The 14423-nt window shown below is 37.2% G+C and overlaps 1 protein-coding gene across 1 annotated transcript; it reads right to left on the bottom strand.

Moving 5' to 3' along the window:
• Positions 1-3350: 3350 nt before the first annotated feature.
• Positions 3351-7334, bottom strand: LOC145124013 (receptor-like protein kinase BRI1-like 3). Its single transcript, XM_079059217.1, has one exon. The coding sequence runs from the start codon at positions 7019-7021 to the stop codon at positions 3464-3466; it is 3558 nt and encodes a 1185-aa protein (XP_078915343.1). The 5' UTR covers positions 7022-7334; the 3' UTR covers positions 3351-3463.
• Positions 7335-14423: the final 7089 nt, after the last annotated feature.

Here is a 14423-nt window from a genome sequence, read left to right as displayed (position 1 = left end):
TTAAAAATAAATAAAAAAGAATTTGAAAAGGGCAGTATAGTCATTTTATGTTGTTAGGGACTAAACATATAATTTTCTACGTTTTAAGGGATGGTTCGAGTTAATTTTTAAAAATAGAGACTGAACATGCATTTTGACATAGGAGAATTCGTTTAATTTACTCATATAAAAATTAGGTTTTCGTGTTCTTTTGGTTGATTTGGGATAGTAGTTTAATGGCACATATGAGTGGACTTGCTTTAATTTTTTGTGCTTTGTTGAATTTGGTTAATAGGATCAATACAAAATGACTATGTATGTTCAAAAACATAGAAGAGGGACTTATTTCATTCATATAGGAAAACAAAAGGATCATAAGGTTCTTAATACAGAAAGATCTGGCGCCAATATTTTTCTTCAAAATTCAAATTTACAACTTCGTCTGTCGAATCATGAACCAGACGTTTACGCAAAAGTTTCTTCAGATAATCTTCATTTGATTTGTCGATGATTGTCTTGTTTTGCACTCCACCTCTCCTCCCGTCCTCCGCCGTGGGAAATTCCCGGAGCAGAGAGAGAATGGCCGCTACTCATTAAAATCTGTCCAATCAGGTTTTTATTACAGCATCAAAGCCATTTTCTATGTTAATCGTATTAGTTGCATTTATAGTGTAGCTTGTTTGATGTTATATTCCTGTTATTCGTTCCCCTAAACGCGTAGCAAAATAAGCCCTAGATCCGAAACCCTGAAAGCTTTTTAGCTAAAATAGTTCTATAATCTCTAGATCCAGATTATGCGAGCTTGAATAAAAAATACCGAATGATGATACCTCAATTCGAAGCAGAAATCAATGGATTCCTCTGGTTGAATCCCCAAAACTTATATAAACAATCCTTGTTATTAATCTCTGATTCATTCAAAGTGTTCAATCTCAAACTTTTAACATATTCTCTATATTTATAATAAATCAAAACCCCAAAATACTTCTAACAATTAAGAAAACAAATAAATCTATTAAAAGGAAACAATAAGTTAAGTTTTAGTGATTCCATTTCCATAAGAGGATGTTGAAGTTCAATCCCAACTATGTAGTTTTTGAACAATTATTATTAGTTGAATGAGTCCACTTAGAGGGATGCTACTTTTTACTTAGTGGTCTATTAGTTTCAGAAATATGTGATAAAGATGAATGTTACGTGGTTATAACTTACAAGGCACCATTGCATTTAGACTTTTCATTATTGAGCTTCCATGTTTATTATGGTGTATGCTACATGTGTTATTATGAGTGCATGTTTATAGCTGTCATACTTATTACATATTATTATATTATTTTTTATTTAATTAACAATACTATTTTAAAGATTGAGCCAACTTTTAGAACCAGTTTTTAATAATGCTTAGTAAATATTGATTGCAAATGGAAAGAAAATTGTCATTTTCACCCATGCACACTATATTATTAGTCTTTAAATCCTATGACCACTACACTTTACTCCTGTTTTATTTTTGGATCAATCTATTCTAGTCAAAAAGATAGTTTGACCATTTTTTTGTGTAACAAAGCATGCCAGACCCCCCTTCTTTCTCTTTTTAGAATTCCATATTCCAAAACTTGTACAGAAGCGTCACTAAAAAGTCAACTTACTCTTTACATGCTTTAAACTTTAATTTTTCTCATTCTGTAATTATCTTCAAAATGGATGCTTATGATTAGAATTTTTAAAGAAAATTGTTGGGTTATAAGATAAAGATATTTTCCAAAAGGCTGAAATGCTTTTCTTGCATAGATGAAATCTTTAAAAGTTAAAGAACAAAACCCACTACCATTAAAGAGATTTTAAATATGATGCTCAATCATCATCACCACCACCACTGGTCCACCATCAACATCACCACCACAACCACCTTTGATTGTGCTTAAACCCCCTTCAAAATTCACAACTTGGGCCTCAAGTAACTTTTGATTACTATCAATCAAGATTAGTATTTCCATATTTAGCTTCTTTGCATGGATCTTTAATCTTTAAACTCATAATTTTTAGGTGGGGTTTCGTGATAGTTGATCATTTAAGTACATAAAGGAATATATATATATATATATATATATATATATATATATATATATATATATATATATATAAGGACATATTTAAAGAAATAGCAATGTACTTTTTAATATATTTTATCTTTTTTTATCCATAATAGCCATATAGTATATACTGGCATATATTCCTCATGGAGAGATGGAAGACTCACACTGATATGAGATACGGTAACAGAAAATACATTGCTATTACTTGTAAAGAAATATAAGTACGCGTATAGTATTGGTAAAAAAATAAATACATTGGCCATAGCGAGAGTAAAGTTATTTAAACCTGTTAATTAAGGAAAATATAATTACACGCATTAATTGTAAGTTTTTATGTCTAGGATCAACTTAAAATTATGTAGATCTTTATGCCTTTAGAGAAAGGGACTGGGTCCCACTTCTCCAATAGGAAATTTCGTCAAACATGTAGCATGATTACCTAAACCGGATTAAAGGGCATAGTGCTACAACAAGTAGAATATAATCAATCAAACCACATCTTAAGTAAGAAAAATTACACTCTAATCCAACAATGTGTAATGATGATACATACAACATGGCTAAAAAGTATTCACATAAAACGATTAAAAAGTGACATTTCTCTAGATCCAAGACAAATAAAAAGAATGAGAACATCAACAATTCATTTTATTCCAAACCCCCAAAAATCATCTTTAACTTTTATCATTGATTACCACAATTGCTCTTCTTGTAATTTGTACTCATATCACACAAAAATGATTTTTATTTAAGGGAACCTTGATAGTTTTCTTAAGTCCTGGTTTTGTAATTTGTACTCATATCACACAAAGGAGATTTTTATTTAAGGGAACCCTTTGATAGTTTTATTAAGTCTTGGTAAACTTATGTATAAGAGATTGTTTGATAGTTGTTGATTGAATCATACTTAATATCTTTATCCGACCTATATATCAGATGCCATAGGACCGAATCAGACGTTTTTAGTTGTGATATTAAACAATCTGAATTTAACTGAATCAAACCCAACCTCTTATTAAAACTAGTAAGAGGCATATCAAACAACCTATGACTAATCAACACTAACAATCTAAACAAGTTCCACATAATGTCAATATTACGAGCTGAACTCGTTAAGCTCATTAAATTAAAATGAAACAGACAAAAGGTGTTGGATTTTGATTTATCACACCCATAAAGACATAAAGTTTTGATAACTTATTTACAAAAAACTATACAGTTTGAGAAATGTTCTCGTTGAATTCTTAACATTTCATCAAATATTCACATAACATATACAAAGAACAAATTTGCAACATTTCATCAATTACCAAAATTTTGACAGAAAAACAGATGTAAGAACCATAAAAGGAACACAAATTCCAAATGCTTTGGGTAAAAACGAAGGCTCAGTTGTGATCTTTCTCTTGAGATTCATCAATCACTGAACTTTTCATCGACATCCCGTCAAGAATATCACTCCCTGAATCTTCCTGCAACTCTTTAAACATTGCCATCACTTGAATCATTGTCGGCCTTCTCCATGACTTATCATCAACACACTGAAACGAAATCTTCAAACAATGAAACAATTCAGATTCATATGATTGATCCGATAACAATTCAGGATCCAAAATATCACGTATTCTTCTTTCTCTCTGCATCTGTTTCGCCCATCCAACAAGGTTATTATCATCACCAAACTCCATTGTATCAATCGGTTTCTTACCGGAGAGAAGCTCTAAAAGCACAACTCCATAGCTGTAAACATCTCCTTTTGCAGTACACCGGAAACTCTGGTAGTATTCCGGCGGGACATATCCTGGAGTTCCGGCGAGTGTACTCACACTTAAATGAGTGTCTAACGCGTTCACAAGTCTCGCCATTCCAAAATCTGAAACCCTAGCTTCAAAATCTTCATCGAGAAGAACATTGGAGGATTTCATATCACGATGAATAATATGAGGTATACAGCTATGGTGAAGAAACGCTAACCCTCTTGCTGATCCAATAGCTATCTTCTTTCTCGATCCCCAGTTTAGAATTGGAACACAACCACCGCCTTTGACTCGATCGTGAAGAACAGCTTCTAAACTTCCCCATTTCATGTACTCGTAAACCAAAAGTCGTTCTTCTCCGATTTTACAGTACCCTAATAAAGGAACCAGATTACGATGTTTGATTTTCCCGATTGTTTCCATTTCCGCCATGAATTCTCTATCTCCTTGACTTGTGACGTGTATAAGCTTTTTAATGGCGACGACACTTCCGTCTTTTAATTGGGCTTTGTAAACGTCCCCAAACCCACCGGAGCCGATTAATGTGTCGGCGCTGAAACCGTTTGTAGCTTCGAGTAAATGGCCGAATGTTAATTTTCTCAATGGCTTCTCGAAGGTGGCGATGTTGATGCTTAAAGGTTCTGGAACACCGGAGAGTTTCCAGCTGCTGCTTCCGGAAGTCGACAGGCTTTCGATGTATTTATCTCGAGTTTCCACCTTCTTTTGGTATCGTTTCATTTTGAATAGAATAAATGTAAGGATCATGATGCATATAAGAGACACCAAAATCCCGACCACCACACCTGTGGCCATGGAGGCTGTTCTCTTTCGTCCATGTTTAACACCGGAATGGCCGTTTACGGAACCGCAAGGAATCAATGGCAACCCACAGAGACCGGAATTGTTCTGGTATTTCTCCGCCGGGAAAGTGGTGAGCTGTCCGCCGGCAGGGATCGGGCCGGTGAGATTGTTGTTTGACACGTCGAAGTCGTTGAGAAATGAGAGACCTCCTAATGATCCCGGGATGAATCCTTGCAGAGAATTATGAGAAAGATCGAGAAGAAGAGCTGTTTTTAAGTTCCCAAGACTGGATGGAATATCTCCGCTGAGATTATTGTTCTTCAAATCCAAAACCTGCAAGTAGCTTAAGGAACCATAGCTTTCAGGAATACTTCCGGTTAACAGATTGTACGACAGATCAAGATAGATCATGCTGCCGTTACTCCCGTAATTGTACATTGTCAAACCGGAATAGATTCTGGTGGATGGACAAAAATGGTAATTCAGAAACCCTTCGAGTCTCTCTTTTCGTATTCCTTCGAATTCAACCAATCCTCCGGCGAATCTACAGGCGGTGCCACCTTCATTCCTCACGAACGCAAACTGTTTCCCAGAGACCGGTCCCGGAGAAACAAACCCGGCTGAATCGGCAAGTTCTTTCGGGAGCATCCCATCGAGAGAATTACTATTCAAATCGAGCCAAATCAAGCTTTTACACTTCCCAAGCCCTAACGGAACGCCGCCGGTGAGTGAATTGTTCCCCAATTGAAGAATAGCGAGATTGATTAAATTCCCGATTCCGTTTGGGATTTCTCCGGTCAGTTTGTTGTTCGAAAGCGAAACCCAAAGCAGATTCGTGCAACTCGCGATTGAATTCGGGAGTGTTCCCGTGATAAGATTGTTGTTCAAAATCAACGTTTGAAGGTTTCCTCCTTTGACGCAAATTCCCTCCGGGATTTCACCGGTGAGGTTATTAGCCCACATTACGACGTCCAAAATCATCGGGAGATTCCATATTTCCGACGGAATTGCACCGGTGAGGCTGTTGAAACTGAGATCAATCGTTTGCAAAGTTTTACAGCTTCCGAGACTACTTGGTATAATTCCCGATAGGTAATTATTAGCCAACAGTAATTTCTCGAGTGACGAAAACGGCGTCGTTGCTGAACAGAATTCAGAAGGTATGTTCCCTGTAAAATCATTAGAACTCAAGTCGATGACTTGAAGCTGACTACAGTTTGCTAACGCCATCGGTAAATTCCCGGTGATGTTGTTGAACGACGCCGACAGATACTTCAAACTCGACATGGAACTTACGACAGTCGTTAAAAAATCGCCGGAGAGATAATTGTGAGCCAGATTGAGCGTGGAGAGTGAAGCACATGAACGGAATGTCGACGGAAGCGCGTCAGTTAATTGGTTGCCGGAAAGATCAAGTTCCTCGAGTGTGCTGCAAGCGTTTCCAACCTCCGACGGAATCTCCCCGAAAAACTGATTGTAAGCTAACGACAGGCTTTTTAAGCTCTTAAAATTTCCGATCATCACCCCTGGAATCTTCATACGTAAAGCATTGTGGCTGATGTCAAACCGCTCGAGAAGATGACAGTTTGTGAAGCTAAACGGGAAACCACTCCCGGAGATTTCGTTTCTAGAAAGATTAATCACAGTAAGATTCTGGCAGCTCCCAAAGTCAAGATTTTGGAATTTTCCGGTGAGGTTGTTGCCGGAAAGATCAAGGAATTTAAGAGTGAATGGTCCTTTGGGGATAAAACCAATAGGTATATCACCTGAAAGCCAGTTGTTGGAAAGGTCTAGAGATGAAAGATACTTGCAAGAAGCGAGAGTGCTCGGAAGGTTTCCGGCGAACTTATTGCCGGAGAAATTAAGCATGATCATATTCGCACAGTTGGAGAGAGAAACAGACAGAACTGAAGAATCGGAAAGTTTGTTTTTTGATAAGCTTAGAGAACGAAGGCTAGTGCATGTCAGAAACAACGACTGAACGTCCAAAGTCGCCGAGAAGTTATTCGCCGATAAATCAATCGTTTGAAGCGAACAAGAAGAAGAAGAGAAAGAAAGGTTCCCGGAGAAATAGTTTCCGGCGAAATAAATATCAGAAAGAGTGGAAATCGACATGAGATCAGAGAGGTTAAGTGTACCGAAGAGGTATCCACCGGTGAGATTGACGGCGGTGACGCGGCTGTCTTTCGAACAAACCACCCCCCGCCATGAACACGGCGACGACGTCGATGTAGACATCCAGTCTGATAAAACACCGTTTGTATCAGAATCAACCGACGATTTCTTGAACGACAATAATCTCTGAACATCGTCTTCTTGACTCATAACCAAAGCAGAACAAAAACACGTCACCATAACCAGAAAGCTAAACGAAAACGATCTCTTCATCTTACAATCTCAATTCCTTTCTTTCACTTTCTCTCTGCATCACCCATTAACAAATACGCATGCAAATGAACAAGCAAAAAAAAGACTGTCTTTTTCAAGATCAACTGCAAAGCGTTAAGATCAAAATAAGGAGTGAAAAGAATAGAAGAATAGAGAGAGAAAGAAAGAAAAAAAAAAGGTGTGAAATAAAATAAAGCAGTGGTCCTTCAGTAAAACTATAAAGAAAAGAGGGGGAGAGGGGGGATGGGGTGTACAGGTGTAGGTATTTGAGTAGTGAGTGGTGAAAGAAAATAAAAAACAAAAACCTTAAAAAGTCGAATTTGGACCTTGGGTAGGTTTTTGTTGGATTCTTTTTTCAGAATGACACTACGTATTAGTACAGAAATCGGTTATAGGTGAAGGGTTCCGTTATGACTTGTTAGGTATTATTAAATGTTTTTAACACTTTGTGGGGGTTCTAGATTCATGTATATTAATTCCTCACATGTTATCCATGATTTCATTTTGTATGTCTCTACCCACCCACGCATGCACATCTACTATATATAAAAAAGAACTATTGTATTGTATAAGCAAAAGGTTAGAGATATTAGCAAAAGGTTAGAGATATTGAATTGTACTGAGTTGAACTGGACTGAATCAGATAAGTTTGTATAAATTGTACGAGATATCATGTCTTTTGTATAGACAAATAATTGAAAGCAAGTTTCTGTCTAACAACAAACACAGTACACGATTGTTATATTTTGTCTTGTTATATCGTACATAATAAACGGGACCAAACATTTATTTTGTGCTTTATGAAAAGTGAAGACGTATGAGTTCCATTAAGTATAAGATTAATGGTTATTGGAAATGGCTCCTTGAATTTGGAGGAAATGGGGTTGCTTTCACGAATCAAGGGGGTGCGGTCAAACTTTGTGTTTGATTATATTTCTTTTCCTCTTTATGTGCCTCACCCAAATTGGACCACTTTATAAGTGTTAAAACACATGGTATCTACCACGTCTTAGGGGCTTTTCGTAGAAAAAGAAAAGAAAATATATAACAAAGAGAAGTAGGGTTGCCCTTTTTTTAAGGGCTGGGGTTGTTTTAGGTGGCGTCAAGCTTTCAACACGATTGACAAAAGTGTCCATTCTCTTAAAAGATGTTGGTTGTAAAAATATTCTATCAATCTACAATAATATATATATAGAGTATATCTTCATGCTTTTTATGTAAAATTTATACAAAAAACTAAAAAAATTGATAAATTCAAATAGATATACCTTACAAACTAGTTGTTGACAACTTGTAACCTTTTAAAATATGTAAAACTTCGAAAATTTATTGTTGTGCATCACTGATCTCTATCTAGATAGGTGTTTTTGTTGATTTGATAATTATAATATGTGTAATAATTTTATTTGTGTTTGGATAGACATAGTTGACATATTTGGTACAAAAAAAAACGATGTCATTAGCTAGCTTACATTACACTCTAGATTTTTCAACAAAATTAGGCTCCAGTTCAATAATTATAATCCGCCCTCCAACCATGACATAACAAACCTCTAATATAATACATTAACTATAAATAACTGATTATGACATTTGTTAAGGCTTGAGTCTAAATTCAAACTTGTGATATTTTATAGATTTTATGAGTTTTAAATTTTAATGGTAGCTCAAAGTTGATGTTGACGCCGTACGTGCCATTTCTTGTCGTTTGGAATCCTATAAAGCTTTGAATTTATCACAAATATTACTTTTATGGTGTATACAAACTTTACTTTTAATTAAATAAAGTATATAGCGTGACAAAACGAGCATATTTTATATATTCTATAATTACATGCTACTAGCTGTAATAAACTATAAATACGTTATTCATTTGTTGATAAAGATGTTATTACTATAAAACGAAATTGAATATTTTGTTATTTTCTAGAATTTGTAGTTTAATGAAAGAAGGAAGCATGTAAGTGTATGATTGTATGGTATAGTGGGTGTAGTGATGTAGATGTACAAAATCATATGTTTGTGTGTAGGTGCACGAAGTAGTAGCCCAGAATCACTCTATTGTGTGTCGTGTGGTGCACGAGGTGGCGGGCCACGGAGCTCATGACTTTGGATTTCTAGCCCCCACCCATCTTTCCTATCACTAAAATACATATAAAACATATGAGATATACTCGATTATATTCTTTCGTTCACACTAAAAAAATTCATTAATCTAATAGACTAATACTCAATTATAGTTGTTTTGGCTTAAAAAAAATTCACTAACTTTAATCCAACATTGTATTTTTTTACATCAGTCCTAATCTTCGTATTTTTAGTTTAGAGCACACCCCTTCTCGAAAGTCTTTGCATGTGCTCCTCGTCGACAACATGGGCCTCACACTTGAGCCAATCCTAACACTTTGTGAGCTGCCAAGTGGATTGGTCCAACTGAGCATCCGCCACGTTGCGAACACTCCCTTGCTCTAGCAATTTCTTCGGGTAATCCATTTGCTCGTGCTACAGATGGACATTATTCATCAATAAGGTGGTATACACGCCAAATCACATCTTCCGTTACGACAACCTGTTGTGTGATTTGAACTCAAAGAAGCTGCAACATTTTTGCGATTACAATATCTTCACAAAATAGTCATCAATAGGTGAGGGAATCAACTGCTCCATAAAATGCACTATTGTCACAGGGTGAACAATGTTATTATCTTCCCGTATGGTCTGTACATTCACATATATTGGCTTCAATCCGATGAGCTTATTAGAACTGCCACTACATAACCTTTAGTGACAAGAAGAGCGGGCACCCTAATCGGTTCCAACATCACATCCACATGATTCCCGAAAATGGTTTCCAATTCTGTAACCTTATTATCTGTGTGACCCTCTCCAGTTACAATCATAGTGGACGAGGGTGGAGTATATCTTACGTCCTTATACAAATCATCATCAATATCATACTCCACCTCCCATATCAACATATATGGATTCGATTAAGAGACTCTTGCATGCTTGGCACCACATGCATCAAAAAGCATCTCCAAGGCTTTCAAGCCAATTGAACTCATGATCAATAGATGCCCTGGATGGTGAAATTGAGTTCTCAATCAAAGTACTAGGCGGTCCCCGACTCAAAGGCATCAATGGAGTCATGAATGCTCTCTAAGGGCGTATCAAGCCCCACAGTCCAATAAACATCATCTACGTCTACCCTCTTACCTTGTTCACCCTCATCATCATTATTATCAAAATTAATATCTTCTCTACATTAGTGAAACATCCCAAAAATACAGACCAAAAATTTCTTTTTAAAATCATTTAGTAAAAACCATAACCCATCAATATCATAATAAATCACAAACCATATCTCTCAAAACATCATGTCAAATACTGTATCACCAACATGTGAGAAAAATATAAGAGTCTAAACAATCCCAGACTAAAACTATGGTGGGTGTCATTCGATCATCCCGAGCCCTTCCCCCTGCTAGTGGAAGTACCTGACACAAAAACTGAAAACTGTAAGCACGAAGCTTAGTGAGTCTCCCCAACTACCACATACCATACACATATCACATAACATATCTTGGGCCCCGCCCTGCTACATCGAGTCAAGCTTGGCATCGGCTTTCCCGACATCGGGCCTCGCCCGACATCAAACCCTATTCGGCATCGGGCCCCGCCCGGCATTGAGCAGATCTCGGCATACATATACATATCAACAAACATATAACATAAGCACATAATACTAGCATGTAAACATTCCTCAGGCCCCGCCCGACATCAGACCGAGATCCGGAAACATACTAACATTCCTCGGGAACCGCCCCGACATCAGACCGGAGTCTGGATCATACTATCATAACATATTAACTAGAAATTCCTCGGGATTGCCCCGACATCGGTCCTAAGCTCGAAACACATAACACATAACAGACACATGCAAGAATCATAAAGACATCGAGCATACAAGCATACAAGCATTCCTCGGGACCGCCCCGACATCGGATCGAAATCCGGAAACATATGAACCTACTTCGGGCCCCGCCCGGCATCGGACCGTGGTCCGGAACTACTACTATCTAAATGGGCCGGCCTTGGTGCCTTAGACCCGTTCCTACAGGAGAAAACTCACCTCGCAAAGCTGACTGCAAAATCTCGCGGTGAGGAATATCTGATAGTTGCTCCAACGACTCCCCGGATATCAATATCACAATAATACTTAGTCAAAAATCTAATAATCTTTCTCAGGGTAAAATGTCCATTTTACCCTTGGTCAAAGACAACATCCTGGTCAAAGTCAAAGTCAAGGTCAACTCCGAGTCAACCCCAACTCGTCGAGTTATCTCCTAACTTGGCGAGTTCATGTACTACTCAGACTCATGGTCAACCGAGTCAACTCGTCGAGTCCCTTCCCAGACTCGTCGAGTTCTTCCTGTCATAACATCGGGACAAAACGTATTAACTCGTCGAGTCCCTCCTTGGACTCGTCGAGTTCTTCAATTTTCGAGTCCTAATCTTGCCCAACTCACTGAGTCATCTCCTAGACTCAACAGTTTCACTCAGACCAGAAAAGGGTTTGGGGTCCACGACCCGATTCACCGAGTCACAAGAACCACTCGTCGAGTCCCTCACATGCCAAATCCAAACAATCAATTCTAATCAATTCTAATACTTCCAACTCATAGATCTGGACTCCTTAGGCTAGCATTACACGTAAAGTTGCTAACTTTACGTGCATGCATGGTGTTATGAAGCTAAAACACCCACCACATGCTAAAATGGAGGTCCAAGTCATGGAATAGGGCCATGGATGAATAAAGGTGACAACTTTGAGCTCCTAAAGCTCAAGAGTGCCCAGATCTGAAGTCCTTACATCCCCAAGAGTTCAAATCTCGGAATGACCTTGGAAATGGCCCAAAAGTGACAATATACAAGCTCAAATGAAGATCTGAGTGAATAGAAGCCAAGGTATAAGTTTTATACCTCTATCAAGACAGAAATGAGTCCTTAGCTCTGGATCTTCATCCTTCCTTTTGCAACTCCAAGTCCTTGCTTCCTTCTTCTAGCTTTAAATCACAAAAATGGCAAGAAATAGCTCAAGATCACTCAAGGTTGATTAGGGTTTCGAGATTAGGGTTTGGAGGTGATGGAGGCTGGGGTGGAGGCCAAATATGATGCTTAAAGAGGGTGCAAGCCCTAAAGATTAGGGTTTCATCCAGACTGTCCTACTCGTCGAGTCAAGACTTCGACTCGTCGAGTAGCTCACTTAAAACCCGTGCATATTCTGCCTTCTACTCGACGAGTTAGGGCCACCAACTCGTCGAGTAGCCCTTCCAAAATGAATAATTAAATAATTTAAGTGCATACGAAGAACCAGACGTTACAATTAGAAACGAGTGGGAACAAGGATCGGGTTGACAAAGGGTACATTTCAATAGATGTTACTTTGAATACTTCTTCATCATAATAAGAACAAGTTAGACCATAATCATTTTCACATATACAAATAAATACATTTAACAAAATACACACAAACATAGAAAAGGGAATCTATAGGAAATAAAATCATACCGGGGACATTTATATAATACAAAGGCATTTCGTTCTCTCTTCGACACCTAAAGCCCATACCGACCAAAGCCAATGTAATTTCTTCAATGATACCTCCCTCAACCGCTTGACCATGAAGCTACGACTTCCGCTAATTCTCGAGTGTTGAGACCAGGTTTCTTATCTACAATCTCACGCAAATAGTTGATAAGAACAAGATCAATCATCTTTTTTCTCGGCTTCTTGGTTTTATAGTTAATAATTTCATCGGGTTCTTTAATAAACAAGTTGTTTATATAAATTTGAATCTCACTTAATTATATCAAATCCACTTTATCATCGATCCATTTCCTCAAGTAACATGCATCAAAAATGTTATGTATTCCTTCAAGGTTAGGTGGTAGTTCTAACATATACGCTTGTTTTTCGATTCTCTCAAAAATGCTTAATCACCCGATATATCTTAGATTTAGTTTTCCATTCTTTCCAAAATGAAACAATCATTTCCATGATGATACCTTAAGTGACACATGATCACCAACTTCAAACACCATGTGTCGATTCTTTAGATTCACATAGCTATTTTGACAAGTGTGAGCCCCCAACATCCTATCTCGTATAATCTCCAGTTTCTTGGTTGATTCATGAATCAAATCCGGTCCCATGAAGTCTTTTTCTCTAGTTTGAACCTAATATAATGGTGATTGTCACTCCTTCCATACAAAGCCTCATATGGTTCCATATTAATGATAGAATGATATTTTATTATTATATGATTCAAAATTAGTTTAAAAAACTCAAGATTCTAGTAAACGGAAGACTTCAAATTTTGAACAACATAACTAGTTTTTCCGACCAAGGATCATCTTATAAGAGTTGGAAAGAAAACAACAACCATAGAGGGATTAAAATAATAACAACCTTTGATGTCCTTTGAGTCCTTAACGGGAGGCTTGGTAACTGATGGAGACGGCAAAGATCCGAACAAGGAGCTCTTTATATGTATCCAACCAAACAAGTCTCCAACCCACAAGTGGATGCTAGTCCTTCACTTGATTGATGATGTTCTTAAGCCTCTAAGTCTTATATCATATAAGACTTCAAAGGAGAAAAAGATCAAGGCTCAAAACCCAAGCAATAAAATACAAAAGAGAAGAGGAGAGGGGATCAAAGTGCTCTCGGCTTTCACCAAGAAAAGAGAGAAAAACTAACTAGCAAAAGTCTCTTCTCTCCCTTAAGTATTCTTACACTTAAATTAAAGACCATACTTTCATTTATTATATTTTTGGCATGCAAGCAACATGTAAGTGTAAGAAGTAAAGTCAAAGAAGCAAGAGTCCATGCCTTTTGTACTTTGGACAGTTCAAGGAGAGGGAAAGAAATGTGAGTGGAATCCACCTCATCTCTTATTAAACTTGTAAACATGTTGAACTGGTCTATTACAAGACCAAAATGTTGTGTGAAACATTTAAATCATACTATGTGTTTAAATGTAACTAGTTATTATCTTTATAATTATTATTCTCATAAAACAATAATTCCCCAATTTATTACAAGTGATGATTTAATTTATTAATAACCATATTGTAACAACCGGTTATTTCGAGTCAACAAAAGTCAAAGCAAGTAAATGAAAGTCAAACATGTCAAAATTATAAGTCTAATAATTTAATAGCTAAAGATTTAAATTCAATAAATAAAGAATTACACCCTATTTTTAGTGTTTTCGGTTTTGGGAATCAAATCCCATGTGTAGACCGAAAACTCTTCTTGACCGAGATCAACATGCGAGGACCCACTAAGACCAAAATCCCCTTGTGACCGAGAACCCTTCAGACCGAAAACCCTTCTC

This window comes from Lactuca virosa, chromosome 7 (genome assembly GCF_052849685.1).
Source record: "Lactuca virosa cultivar CGN04683 chromosome 7, Lactuca_virosa_CGN04683_v6, whole genome shotgun sequence".
NCBI classification, from domain to species: domain Eukaryota; kingdom Viridiplantae; phylum Streptophyta; class Magnoliopsida; order Asterales; family Asteraceae; genus Lactuca; species Lactuca virosa.
The sequence above is the reverse complement of the archived record's forward strand: the minus strand, read 5'-3'. Positions and strand labels throughout refer to the sequence as shown.

Excerpts from the sequence above, each read along its gene's own strand:
- LOC145124013 (XM_079059217.1), bottom strand. The coding sequence starts at position 7,021 with ATGAAGAGATCGTTTTCGTTTAGCTTTCTGGTTATGGTGACGTGTTTT.